Source organism: Aythya ferina, assembly GCF_964211825.1.
Source record: "Aythya ferina genome assembly, chromosome: 1".
Lineage (NCBI taxonomy): Eukaryota > Metazoa > Chordata > Aves > Anseriformes > Anatidae > Aythya > Aythya ferina.
The window spans coordinates 57918467-57933490 of record NC_140296.1 but is presented as its reverse complement, the minus strand read 5'-3'; the positions used below and the strand labels follow the sequence as shown (position 1 = coordinate 57933490).

At 38.3% G+C, this 15024-nt stretch overlaps 1 protein-coding gene across 1 annotated transcript; it reads left to right on the top strand.

Annotated features, from left to right (window-relative positions):
- The first annotated feature begins 1444 nt into the window (after nucleotides 1–1444).
- On the top strand, nucleotides 1445–12509 carry SLC10A2 (solute carrier family 10 member 2). The gene is made up of 6 exons (XM_084506547.1): nucleotides 1445–1950; nucleotides 5044–5162; nucleotides 6351–6439; nucleotides 8433–8608; nucleotides 9194–9351; nucleotides 10447–12509. Exons 1-6 carry the CDS (start codon nucleotides 1529–1531, stop codon nucleotides 10578–10580), a joined length of 1098 nt encoding a protein of 365 aa, XP_084362673.1. The 5' UTR covers nucleotides 1445–1528; the 3' UTR covers nucleotides 10581–12509.
- The last annotated feature ends 2515 nt before the right edge of the window (nucleotides 12510–15024 follow it).

Genomic DNA, 15024 nt, shown 5'->3' with positions numbered 1-15024 from the left:
GAAGCTGCCCTGGCTCAGGCTGTCATCCTGCATAAATACGAGCCATAGAGATGATGAGGAGCCATGAGGCACACCAAAATCAGGCACAAGAAATATGACCTCCAGACTTTCTTCCAAAATAGGCAAAAAGGGTGACCTACACCTTTGCAGCAGGTGCGGATCCTAAATGCAGTCCTGCACCAAATGAGACATGGTCTTCTTCAGCTGGGACAGAGCTGGCTACAATGGGCTCCAAAGTAGCATGCCAGCCCCACTGCCTCACTCCCCACGTCCAGCTCAGCAAACACAAATACTTTCTCCTCACACTCTTCACCTCCTCATGTTCTCCCTCTTGACACCTGACGTTTCCAGCACAAACTGGAGCAAGGCGGGACAGTGCCAGCTACATCTGGCAGAAGGCATCAGGAGGATCATAAATCTCACTGCCCCGACAAATTCCGCCTATGCCACCTGAAAGCCCACCCTTCTGCTTCCCCTCTCCTCCCTTTCCCTCAATGACAGGCTCAGCACAGGGGTGGAAATGGCCAGGGGCAGGGTGAGGCACAAAAGCCCAGTCACCGGGTGCCCAGCCTAAAGGGACATGAAGATGTCAGGTTGCAGCCATGCTGCCCATGCCAAAGCCAAAAATACAGGCAACATTTTAGCAGACTGTATCACAGGAAACTGCAAGGCCATGGATTTTGACCATTTTAGCGACTACATGGAAGCTGAAAAGGAATTACAAAGATTACCAGAAAGTTGCAATTAGAAGTCAAAAGTGACAGAAACACGCATGAAGTCCTATGGTTGAGTTATCACTGCTCACTTGTCTTAGCTTCTATTATACCAGAAATGCAATCAAATATGGGTCACACCCCATGCAAAGCGAGTCCGTGATTCTCAGTGGACCCTTGTACCTGAACGATGCACCATATAGCAAGATATGCTACTTCACATTTCTGCCTGCAGCACTCTCTGAGCAGGACTGGGGCCTTTGTCTTTGCTCCTGAGGTTGCAGAGAAGCTCTGAGGGTCTCCTAAAATGCAGCCCTGTTCAGCCTTGAGAAGGCAAGTAATTTTTCCTCGCTCAGGCCCTCTACTTATGCTTTCTTGTGTATCAGTTGCTCCTTTCAGCCCCACAGCCCCTTGTAATGCCAGTGATAGTGCACGCATGAGCAGCTATCCCAAAGGCATGCAAGAAATTCAAAGGATGAAGTCTAAACTTTCTCTCCCTTCTGTGATTCTCATGTTGTGTGCTCAGCTATTCCACAAGCCTCCCTTCCACCCTTAAATATTAACACAGCTATTCTCTTGCTGTGGGATTTCTCATTATCATGCGAATAAATGATTAAAACCACCATACAGAGCAAGTGCAACTTTTATAACTATATGAATCAGCACCATGCCAAACCCTTAAAGAATAGTAAGTGTCTAAGTATTTATTGCACTTTATTGCTTCCTGGAGCATTTAAAAGGAGTTGCTAACAAACAACCATTTACACAGGCTTAAAAGTTTTCCTTGGATGTACTGAGCCATTCTGCATTTCAAAATGCAGACTTTCTTGCTTTCCCAGCAACTTAATGCTAGGTCTTTGACAAAAAACTTCACGGATTGTCCGGCAAATGCTACTATTTGCAGTGGTACATCCTGTGTGTTACCAGAAGATGATTTTAACCATACTTTGAGTGTAATTTTAAGTACTGTTCTGACGATCATGCTGGCTTTGGTGATGTTCTCCATGGGTTGCAATGTGGATATTAAAAAATTCTGGAACCACATAAAAAGGCCCTGGGGTATTTTTGTGGGTTTCCTCTGTCAGTTTGGAATTATGCCTCTCACAGCTTTCTTGCTGTCACTAGCCTTTAACGTGCTTCCTATTCAAGCTGTCGTGGTGCTAATCATGGGATGCTGTCCAGGAGGCACAGCCTCCAATATCATCGCTTACTGGGTAGATGGTGACATGGACCTAAGGTAAGAGCAGCTGTTATCTAAATATTCATATATCTTTTTATATTGTAAGCTTTGTATTAAAAAGGTCTCTCTGTTTTTTTCTTGTCTTGGTCCATGTATAGTGCAGCTTCCTTCTTGTAGAGATGCTTAGTTAGTATAATAGTAGTAAATACAAGCAGACTAGAATTATCCTTAGTTCTTGAGCATTTGTTAGGAAGACAACATAATAGAATTGTGTATATTAGAAATTGTCTATTGTAAATCCTCAGATCCTGAAGAAAATAGCATTGAGAAAGACCTCTAAAATACTAGGATCATAAACTCTCTATCCAAGTTAGCATATATTTGTGATTTTGTTTCTCCAAGATCTTGGGCAGTAGAAAAAAATAACAGTGAATTTTAGAACTTGAGTCCTGTGTACAAAAGAGCAGCTATGCAATCGTTTCTTTCAAATAATGTTTCTTGAAAGAAACGACCTGCAGAAAAATATTTTCCCTCCGTTTGTGTTCTGCACAATGAATAGATGGGCACAGTTTTTCTCCTTGGAAGCTAGTACAAATGAAAATCACTTGCGGTAATTCTATCTGCTCCTGGCACCTTCTGCAAAGTCTTCAAACAGAGAAAATTTTACATGCTACAAGCTACTGACCAACAAAGTCCTCCACACTGGGTGCTATGAAAAAGCTCCTTTGTGGCTAAGTGTGTTGGTCTCAGTGCTTTATGAGTTCAGATGCTCTGAACTCATAAACAGATATGTAGGGCACCTGGCGTGGTCTTGGATATCAAACACACTGCAGAAGTCAAACCTACTCTTGATGCAAATTCCATGGGGGGTTCATTAACTCTTATAGTTTTTAAAAATAAGCCATCGTTTTTCTTTTCATATCCTGATTACTCTGCTCTAAAATAAACAGGATCATTTCTCTATTTCCCACAGAGTAACATAAATTGGGGCATTCATTCAATTTATCATATGCCAGTCTGAACTAGAAATGGAAAAAATAATAGAAGGAAGAAAGTTGTGGAGCTAGGGCAAATTGACTAAGTATTTTAATATTTGTGGCTTTAATAAGACATTTTTTCCATCATTTGAAAACAGTGAACTTTTCTGTCACATACAGGTGTTAATGTAATACCTGCTTTCAAATTATGTATGAAGTCAGCTCTGCTAATCACCAGCTTCCTCACTGTGGAGGAAAAACCTATATTAGACACTTTATTTCTATAAATGAAAGTCTTAGAAACCTCAGATGGAAAGACATCCAACACAAGTCTTAAATTCTGTCCTAATCTTTCATTGGAAGAATACACTGAACTAAACTGTGCTTTCTCAGGTTTATATAGTCAGAATCCAAACTGATGATTCTATAAATATGAGTAGAATTTATATCCTGTGACAGTGGCAGAGGATAAGGTAAATTGAAAATACTTACTAAAGATTATTCTTCAGGTAAAGACCTTTACCTTAAGATTTCAAGGGCTTTTGATAAGGACCTTTGTGACAGTAATTCAAGGACAGAGGAAACAGGAGGTACAGCAGAGAGAGCAATGCAAGTATCTTCAGTTCTTGATAGAACAGTAAAAGTAGCTTGACTGGTTTCTGGAGCCAGCACATTATAGAAAGCCTGCCCATCACATCAGATGAAGTTTTGCTTTTAACTGATATTTTATGTTTATACATAACAAGCCATCACCATTGTCTACTGTCCTGCTTCAAAACTTCAAAACTTCAGTGCAATTATACCACAAGTTAGAGCAGGATTAATTTTCTACTATTCATATAGTGAATCACAGGGAAGTAAAGTGTGAGGTTTTATACCTTTCTTAGTTGCTCAGACCCAGATGATGTCCTCTAAAACTTCCCATAAGGACACCTGTTTTTGACATCTCTTGGTATTTCACAAGAATGACCACTTTGAATCACCATTTTCTCTCCTTCACAGCTCCCATGAGAGCTGCTGCAAGCACAGGGGCTGGAGTTAGGCTGTCTTTGGAAAAGGATGTAGATATAGCAACTGTAGGAATATGTGCCGTCACAGTAAACTTGAGCTCTTTTATCCATTTGGAGCTTTATCTAATCTTAATTGTAGCCCATAGATCTCCCTTGCCAGAGGTGTCTACCAAGTTACATCCGACAGCAGAGAAACAGAGACAGAAAACAAAACTAACACAGATATTTCTGTGGTTTCTGTATGAATTCTTCCAGATTTCTCTGGATGTTCCCAGTTTGTGGGACATGATCTGTAGCTCCTTTTCTGAGGGCAAGCTACAACAAAGAGCAATCAGAAGTGAGGCTCATAAGCAAGTTTCCAAAATCTCCTAAGTAAACCTCTCTCACTTTTTTTACCTCATAGGAGAGTGATTTGTAGGCATCCTTTTATCTATGCTATTCAGAATCTGACAGTTTTCTCCCGTTTTAGCTGTCTTGCTTTTTCCTCCTTAATTCTTCTAGTTGAATGCACATTTTTCTACAAGGTATATTATGCCCAATGGATTCAAGGCTTTGTGTTTTAAAACAGAAATGTCTTGCACAAGCCAAAGAAGAAACAGTGTTCATACTCAGCTTCGTAGAGTAATTCTCAGCACCTACTCTTTGGCCTAGGGCAAAACAAGCCAGAAAAGGGAATTTTATTACATTGCACTTACTAGATGAAGAATCTTTTTTGTTTGTTTGCTTTATGTTGCTGGCTTTGGAGTGAAATTCTAAAATACTCTAGAACTATTGATAAAATGGAAAGCAGCATCTGACCCAGCTTGACACCCTCTCAGAAGCCTGTGGAACAGTCACCATGCAGACAGACTTGCGAACAGACCTTCCTGATGGCTGCCAGCCTGACTGCCTCATTTGCACTGAAACTTATTGTTCTGTGTCTGCAGAACATGTTGATATTTATGGATTTTTTCCTTCCTTTTTTTTTTTTTTTTTTTTTAGCAGAAGCCATTCCTTCCATTTAGCTTTTTTTTCTTACTTGATATATCGATAAATTGACCATAGCCACATAGCCAGCAGTATCTCTTGCCTATCCTTTCATAAGCTGTTAAATCATAATAAGATAATGAAAGAAGTACATTCTGTCATGAGACAAACTATCACTTTAACCAATTTCTTTGCAGCATCAGCATGACAACTTGCTCCACATTGCTTGCAATGGGGATGATGCCACTCTGTCTCTTTGTTTATACCAAGATGTGGACTGATTCTGATGCAATTGTACTCCCCTACAACAGCATTGGTGAGCCAAGTGAACCAGCACTTTACCTTCTGACTCTCCTTTACCCTCCTTCTAGTAACAACCCCCTTTACATCTGCACCATCCTGCAGAGTCACAAAGAAATTACCCCAGATTTTTAAAAAAATATTTATTTTCCAACTTTCCAATGACTTCAGTGAGAATTATGTACCTAGATCATTTCAAGTCATCCACAGCTCTGTGGAACAAAGACTTTAAGTTATTATGAATATGGTACAGATATTTTTCACAAGGTTGCACATGCTTTTCTTTTTAAATGGTTTGGAAACCTCTGTAGTACTGGGATAAGAATATAGAATAATTCATACAGAAATAACTTCTTTCCCTGGATGAAAGCATTTGTAACAGCTTTAAGACACAATCCTGCGAAGTGCTAAATGCTGAGGCCATAATCTGGCAAAGTACTTAAGCACATGTGGATAATTAAGCAAGTGATTAAAACTGCTGAGTCTCATTGAAAAGCTGCAATCTACACCACCAGGAGTGGCTTCATTTGACTTCCTGTCAAAAATCTCATCTAGCTACAAAGAGAAAGTAGTCAAAGTATTTAGAAATACATGCTCCACTGCTTCACAGAACTGTGGCCCTGGTGCTTATCAAGTTCTGTTCCATGTTGTGGTAATCTTAAAAAGCCAGCAGAGTCACTTTCATATTCTTCAATTTAATTTCCCATTGTCCTTAAAAAAAAAACAAACAAACAAACAAAAAAAAAAAAAAAAAAACAGCATGTATATTGCTTGTGCTTTCAAAAAAAAAAAACATACCAAAGAGGGAAGGCCAAAACAAAAGAAGCTCTAAACTGGTTGTTGATATGGTACAGTAGCGAAACACCTGCAGACAAAATGAACATTTAATATAGCTACTCATCACAGGATAGTGGTGATTAGCACACTCAAATTTCTGTCTGCCTTTTTGATTCAGGTGAATGAGCATGTAGCTCAGCAGAATGGCAATTACTTCAACAGGTTGCCAAAGATAACAGACTCTATAGAAAAGCAGGCAGGTGTGGGGAGAGTGTTCATGTGCTGGGGTGTGCATACCAGAAACATCTTCCCCAGGCTTGCTCCATAATCTCAGCCCCTCTATGTGGTGCCTGTTCTCCCCTCATGAACTTCTGCATGATATGTGGACTTATCTTTTTTCTTTTTTTTTTTTTTTTTTTTTTTACAGGACTTTCACTGGTAGCTCTTGTAATTCCTGTTTCAGTAGGAGTGTATGTTAACCACAGATGGCCTACGAAAGCAAAAATCATACTTAAGGTAGGATATATAAGGCTGAAGCATTGGTAATTATAGACAAATTATGGAATCAGTGGCACCACTGAAGCAGCACATTGCTATTCATAGTATTAGTGTCTGACTTTATAAGAGCATTGAAGTTTTCAGCAGAAAACAAATGAGATGCTGTGGAAAAATATTGCTTTCCCCCTGCAAAAATGTGCATGAGTTGCATACATTATTAGAAGTTATCATCATCTAAAGAGCCTGCTTTTGTCTTTGGCTAGAACTATGTTAGTAATTGAGTTCAGTTTATAATGTAAACTGAAAATTGGAAGGAAAATCATTCAGGTCAAATGGATTCTTTTTCCTGCAAAATAATAAAAAAAATGAAAACATTCTGGATCATACAAAAATATTTCTACTTTTAAACCAGTGTATCATTTTTGGCAATTTTGAGTGTGAAGTCAATTTAAATATGCATATATATATATATATATGTTGAAAATGTGCCAACAGCTAAGAAATCTAACAAAACTATTTACAAAATTCAACTCTATTTGCAAGATAGTTTCAGAAGCATCAAAACTGTGTTTTGGCAAAAACAATTCCCACCAAAATAATACTCATAATAACTTATTTACCTTTACTGTTAATAGAAAATTAATCATCCTGACCATTGCCCTGCTAAGTTCAAAGTGATCCTTAGACATGCTGAGTACCCTTGGCCTTCACTGACCACCCTTAGTTAATAAATATATTTTCTTAAGCAAAACTAACCTGGCAACTGATTATTCTACCTGAGCTATCAGTTCAAAAAATATAGAACACAAATAAGGTCCTTTTAAGTCCAATTAATTTATTTGAAATATTATCTTGCATTCACAGCTTACTTATGAACATGGATACTATTAAGTGCTGGTTTCAAAACTATCCTTTATAGTCAGTTAAGAGAAAAACATGGACTTGAATGCTCATGAGAAGGTGCTCTTTCAGCAAACCATCATTTCATCCTCGTTCATAATTAGTGTGTGAGCAACTCACAGTAGAGTTCATTGCCAGTTCACTTGATGTAGGATACTGAAACATCAAGTGAGGATTGAGCCATAGCTGTCAGATGAAGGTACAGATGGTGAGAAATTGAGATAAGAGCACAAAGACAGTTTGCCAAGTGAAACAGAAAAGCTTGTTGTGGCCAGGCCATGTTTCTTTTTCCTAGGTGCATGTGGTTAATAGCTCAGTCAAACAAAAGTACTTGCTCACTCAGTGCCCTTAAACAGACTTCAGCCAGACACAGATGAAGTCAGTTCACTGAGAATACACATTTTATCTGAGAAAAGGATTTCTCCTAAGCTTAACCACAGAAATCTGCTGGTGAGATCTCTTGCAACATATGCCACAAAGGAAGACATTTAACTTAGATACTGAGAAGAGAGTGAGTTATTCCTTTCTTTAGCAAGCAGCGAGGATCTCAGTATATTCAGTTACAGCAAATAAGATCAACTCATTGACTATGTCTACGTAGAAACACATGATCTCACAGCCAGTTTTCAAACACAATATTTTCAGCCACATTAAAGATTTACTCTGCTTGGCAAATAATTTCCTAGCACTAACAACCTGGCATCTAGTTAGCAAACACGACACAATGCCAGAAAGTGTGACTGCTCAGGAAGTGGGGAGGAAAAGTGCATTATACTAGTTATTAAGCTGATGGTTTCCCAATAACTCTGGGAAAGGTCTAACCTTCTTCACGTCGCACATGTGAGATTGTTTTTAATGTTGAGTTTTATGCACAACTATAGCCAAAGCTTCAAGATTAGTTTTACAGATATATGTTATGGATACCTATAATAGCTGTGCTTTGATCTGTATCTGTAGTCACACATTCAAGTGCATTGTACAACTCCATTTTGGGGAAAACAGCACCTATATAATGTGCCTAACATGAATTATGTCAGTAAATGTAAAAGTATGTCAGTTTTATGTGTGATAAGACGTCTTTTATTCACACAATTCTTCTTTCTCCTCGTAGGTTGGTTCCATAGTGGGAGCAATCCTTATCGTGCTCATTGCTGTCGTTGGGGGAATACTCTATAAAGGCTCCTGGATTATCTCACCTAAATTATGGATCATTGGTACCATATTTCCAGCAGCTGGCTATTCTCTGGGATTCTTTCTGGCCCGCGTTGCTGGTCTGTCTTGGAACAGGTATAGATTTCTCTGTGACATAGTCCTATAGTCTTATTTCTGTGAAGGCAGTTCTTTTTTAATGAATAATCAATTCTGAGAATACTTCCTAAACGGTAGCTCTGCTACAGGGTCACTTACTCACCAACCTTTTTGTAAATAAAACTATTAATGTGCATGAACATTTTAAAATATGGATTCTGACTACTATTTCCCCCAATATGTCATTCCCATATGTGCCCATGTCCTGCACTTCAAATGAGTTGGACAAAAGAGACCTAACTAACAAAAGGGTTGGGGCTGTGGTAAAACTTCACATGAAGAATCAACAACCCACAATTTAGAACATAATTGCAGAAGAGGGTGATAATAAGTATTACTGAATATGACATACATGGCTTGAAGGGGGATAACAGTCCTCTGCAATTTCTGAACTGCCATAAATTGTATGTGTTCTAGTAGTAAAAGCTGTATGATTTGTGAGCTGAAGGATACCAATTTCTCACTTACCTGTTACTGTGTGGTTCCTTCTTTTCCAGGTTCTTAATAAAACATAGAGACACACAGGCTGTTATTTCATGACTGTCTTTGTATTATTCCCTTTAGATGTCGTACAGTGTCTCTGGAAACAGGCATGCAAAACACTCAATTATGTTCAACGATAGTACAGCTCTCCTTCAGTCCTGAACAACTTGAATTGATGTTTACATTCCCACTCATCTACAGCATTTTCCAACTGTTGTTTGCACTAATATTTTTAGCAGGTAAAGTATAGATATTTTCTATTATTATTATTGTCACCTGTCCCATTTTTAATGGATACAGAGAAAACAAGAATAGACAGCTGAGAGAGGAAAATAATGAAATGGTAAACAATAAACTTTATAATGACCCAAATGGCTACTGAACATCACCACTGTGCTGAGCCATGTACTGGAAAACGTAAGGATCAGTTTAAGATCTGGAAAACCCCTTGTTTTTCAGCACAAGGGAGGGATCTCCATTACCTACAACCAGAATAAGAACACCTTGAGCACAGGATTGTTTTTACCATTTGATGAAGAAGGGCAAATGTGTCTTCCATTAGAACCCTCTACCACTCCAGTGTGCCTGGGCTTACAGCTGCACACCAGGACCATCTCCAAATGCATGCACAAACTCACCCTTCTATCAGGGGTTAAGAGCATAGGCATTAGCTTCACAGCTAATAGGAGGAAAAAAAATCTTCCATTAGAAGTAAAGGCCCCTTTTTTCTCCCACATGCACTTCATATGTGTTGCACTGCTACAGCCTATTGAGGGCCAGGACTTTGCTCCTGTTGCTCCCACCTAAAACCAGCTGTGAATATTTAGCTTCCACTCTCAAACCAGCTGTCTTACCAGGCATCAAGAGCACTGCCCCAGGGACACAACCTGAGAGGTATACCCCCAGCTAGTGCCTCTGTAGCTGGCAATGGCATGAGGACAAATTTCTTTGCCCCACTTTGTCTCAGCTTCTGCCAAACAGGATTCATGTAAAAGTAAGAATCAGTCCCACAGACCCAGCCAATTGCCCAAAGGCTTCCCAAGAGAGACAGACAGTACTTTAAAAGTTATTACATGCAGTAGGAACAGAAAGCAGTCAAGCATCAAAAGCGTAATTTAAAACATTTTCCTTGTTATTTCCTAAGCATACTTTTTTAGTGATGACTGCTCTTGACATACAATAATTAAATCTGTCTTTAAAGAAACTCTATCTTGAAGCGTTTGAAAATTTTAGCAATATAAGGTGGGAAAATTTTGTATGTCTACATGCTACTAGAGTATTTTTCAGGTCATTGTTATACCCTTATTTAATATTAAATATATACCAATTCCCAGGCTACCGTGTTTACAGAAGATACCATGTCAAACCAAACACAGATGTTGAGAAAACAGAAGAAAAAGATGATTCAAAATCAATTTCATCACATGCTAAAGCAAATGGAGGTTTCGTATCAGATGAGACAAAATAGGCAATCATCTCTCTGTTCCCATCAACTGAAAAGATATAAGATACATGGTTTACTTAAACTTCTTTTCAAATGCTGTTGCTTTAGGGAAATATTTAGCAAAAGAAGGAGTTCTATTGATATTGTACAGTGAGACTTTAAAATGATTAACTTATGAAAGATTTCTGCTTTGATTTTGAACATGGTTTCTGCCACAATTGTACAATCTATTTTGGAAGCTAATTTCCTAAAATATTTAATGTTTTATTATGGTTTATGTAAAGAAAGGCAGAATAAAGGTGGTCTATTGCTAAAAAAAAAAAAAAAAAAAAAAAAAAAAAAAAAAAGCCTTACTACTCTCAGCCCCTCTACCAAACAAAGAGAAATCTTGCAAAAGTGTCTGAGCAGCAACAGGAGTTGATGTGGGAGATTCGATGAGGCTATTGGAATTTCACTGAACATGAATCAACCATGAAATTGAAACAAGCCAGTAATGAAATAAAGTTTCATTTAGGTCAGTCTGGGCACACTAAAGTCATTGCACTGTACTAATTGCTTGAAGTGTTAATTTATTCTAATGCTATAAGTTTAACAACGCAAGGTACCTTACAACTCCATTTTTCTTGCATGAATTAATATAAAGCAACAGCTTTGCATCTTCAGTCTGAGTCTATTAGGTATTGGAAACATGAACAGAGAGACAAAGCTTAGGGCACAAGCCTAGAGCAGTTTCAGTGACAGCTGTGTATAAAGGCTGAGTTTGGGGAAATTTAAGAAATGAACAGCTTCTGCACAGAAAGAGAGGCATTTGAAAGTGGAATAAAATTGTCCCTGATTCATCCAGGAGTACATTCACCACTGTAGAGACAAGATAACAGTGCTTGCAGACAGTCATATATTTCTGTGATTTTATGAACTCAGTAAGTTTGAGGTTACCATGTGTCCATGACATTAAGACACTGATGTAGTTAATGACTGTATTATTTTAATTATATAAAACACAGACAGAAATAATTGGATGGAAATATACATTATTTGTCTCTGAAAACTCAAGAGCATGTATGGAAAACTGTCCTAAGTGTGTGGAGAAAGCATAACTTTAAGAAAACTAGCACAGTAAATTTTTTCAGCTGTAATTTTTTGTGGATACATTCAGTAACATTAGTCCTGTAGCTCTTATGCAAAGAAAACATCCAGAGAACTTCAGATGAAATAAGTGAGAATTTGGCTGACCAAAAACTTCAAGAGTGAGCCAACTATCAACACATGGAAACTATACAACTCTTTGTCATATTCAAGTGGACCTTCTGAGGTGTTGTGAGTTAAAGTGGCAAGTTTTCTACAAACACAACTGAAATTGTGGAATTTAAGTTCCAGACGTGTAGCTTTCCACTGCTGCAGAAATGTGCCCAATATTAAACAAAGGATAAATTATTTTTATATACCATATGTGGTGGAAAGGGCCTTGAAATATTCCTGAGTTCTGAGAGGCTTGAAGCTGCTTTGCATTCAGGGGGAGTTCAGAATGGTCATACCTCCAAGGAGGAGTTCAACACCTAGCGGGAGCTAGCACATAACTAGGTATGTTATGTTTCAGAGAATAAAGAATAAACAGAAAGGTGGAGTGAAGTCTACTATGGAGACTTTATGGAATTATAAATGTGAAACACCATGTTCACTGAGGAAAGGATAAGCTGCTATTTGTGACATCTGTAGTAAAAAGGCTAATGTCATTGTCCTGCTTCCACCTAAAAATGAGCAGCAGAGGTTATTTAGAATAGTGTCTGTCTGCATCAAGCTGCTCTTCTTTCCCTGTGCTAAACCCCAATATTTTAAGCGGATTTTGAAATTGTATTGAAGAATACTAGTTTGTCTTGCTTATACTATGTATGTGTATGTATTTAAAACAACTGTATAAACACTGAACTGAATAAAGTCAGAAACTATTTATAATTTTGCCCACTGGAGTAATTTGTGGTGGAAAGAATTGAGACTGAATCCTAACAGGCAGACAAAGTTTATGCCTTTGAGATGTAACAAAAATACGTAAGATTATGTGTAAAATGAGTATGTTTAGTAATGATGAAGATTAAATGAATGTGTGACATCTGATGCCATATTTGATACATATTTTTTAATGTATATGTGCAATTAGGGCCCCAAATGAAGTCTGGAGGTTGCAGTTTTTGCAGCTATTACAATTAAACCTATCTATGGTTGGATGTCCCAAGCTTTATATGAAGCAAAGCCAGCTCAAAGATTTTGACCAACATACGACTGTAGAGCACACCAAACTTTTGTTTCAAAACCCCGTAACTTGCAAATGTTGCCAGAGCTGGGGTTACATTGACATGACAGCTGCTGAATATCCAGCTGCAGGAGTCTGGGCAGTGTCAATGTTCATCACGGATGCAGCTGGGCTGGGCTATCTCACAAGCGCTTTGGGGGGAGCTGTGTCCTCTCCCCGGAGGTCTCCAGAAAGATGTTATGTGCCTTTGGCTGTTAGCCATACAAATGCTGAGGTGTGAACTTATCAGTTGAAGGAGGCTAGTGACCTCCAGCTTCACAGTTACAGCTTTCTTGGTAACATTAAAACAAAAAAAAACAGCTTTCAGGGATCAGCTGGCTTAATCCACTCATGTCATCTTTTCTCATGTCCTCCATTCCCTTTCAATGAAATGCAGTATCTTCTCACAGGTAATTAGTGATAGGACTAGAGGGAATGGCCTCACATTGCACCCAGGGAGGTTTAGGTTGGAAGTTAGGAGACATTTCTTCTCAGAAAGAGCAGTCAGGCATTGGGACGGGTTGCCCAGGGAAGTGGTGGAGTCACCGTCCCTGGGAGTGTTCAAGGAAAGATTGGACCTGGCACTTAGGGACATGGTTTAGTGGGTGATATTGGTGGTAGGGGGATGGTTGGAACAGATCATATTGGAGGGCCTTTCCAACCTTAATGATCCTGTGATTCTATGATTTAGGCAACACTGCTTCTTGAGCAGTCTTCTATCTGTTTAAATAGACTGTGGATGGGACATTGCAGGATGTGCAGTTTAGAAGCACAAAGCATACAGGCTAACAGATACTTGATCCAATTAACATTTGCAAGTACTGGTAATTGTGTATTTACTAGTTCAGGCTAAAAAGTTACATTCATGCTTTGACAGGTTCTAGGTTAATACAATGAGTCTACTTTTAGGTAGTCATTCATGTCTTAATTCTGCTGCAGTTCTGTATCTCAAGCCAGTATGGGCAAAATGAACTGAAGTATATGTGAGGATAGGCATACCCTAAAAGTCAAAACAACAGCTGAATGAATTGTTTGTCTCATACCAAGATCTGTGGTATAAGGGCTGCAATGATGCAACAATCACACTTGCCTAACCAAACTCTGCATCCATAAGTCTGGGAATATCCTCTAGTCAGTGAAGACAAGGAAGCACCACCACAGTTAATCATGCCCTCTGTCCCACACAGAGGGTGGGTTGTTATAGGATTGGTTGTCCACTGAAACTGTCTGTCTCTATCAAGTTGATTTAGATGGGCTGACTTACACCAAATGTGTCATTTTTGACTACCAGATTTTGAAAAGAAAAAAAAAAAAAAAAAAAAAGTGACTGAAATTAAATATATCTTTTCATCATTTTGTTTTTCTTCATAAATTCTCTGAGCATCCAGTATGTTTTCTTTAACCAGGAAGAGAGGTCTTTATAAATGAATAAATAAATAAATAAACTAGACACAAAAATATCTTTATTCTGATTTTAATATCCTGTGAACATGCAACTAATTTTTCAGCTGACCAAAAGACAGGTAGAAGAACTAGCTCTGTCACATAGTGTGCTGCATTAGTCAGAAGAGAGTGCAATTTAAATGGGATTAAGAAGTAAATTGATTTGCAATTTATGTTAAATGAGTTTGTTACTTCAGACTAATCAGGTTAAAATGTTCAAGGAACACTATTATAAACTTTGCTAATTGGTATTATTTTTGACAGCCTCAGAAAGGACAAGTTAACTTATTTTTTTGTGGTACAATCAATTAACTTTTTGCACACTTGATGCAGACATAAAACAAAAATCAGTGTTCCCTGTCTCTGAAAGCACAGACCTTCACTAGTCAGTATTTGACAGGAATGCCCCTGCTCTCTCCAGATTACCCATATCACTTGCTTACATCCAGAATCACAACTAGAGCAAAAGTACCAAAACCAAACTGCAGCTAAGCAAGTCTGACTAGATTTTCCAATGAAGGACTGATGAGCAGTACAAGCAAAACTGCCTGTTTGCTAAGAAATATCTATTCTTTTCCAGAAGCACCAATATCTGAGTTAAGCTGAACGCTAAATTAACTCAAAATATCAAATGAAAAACTGTTAATTGTCACAACATTTGCCAACCTTCAAACTGAAATGGTAGATGATGCATAATGAAAAGCCCTGAAGGAGTTTGTATATGTTTTCATGAATAGC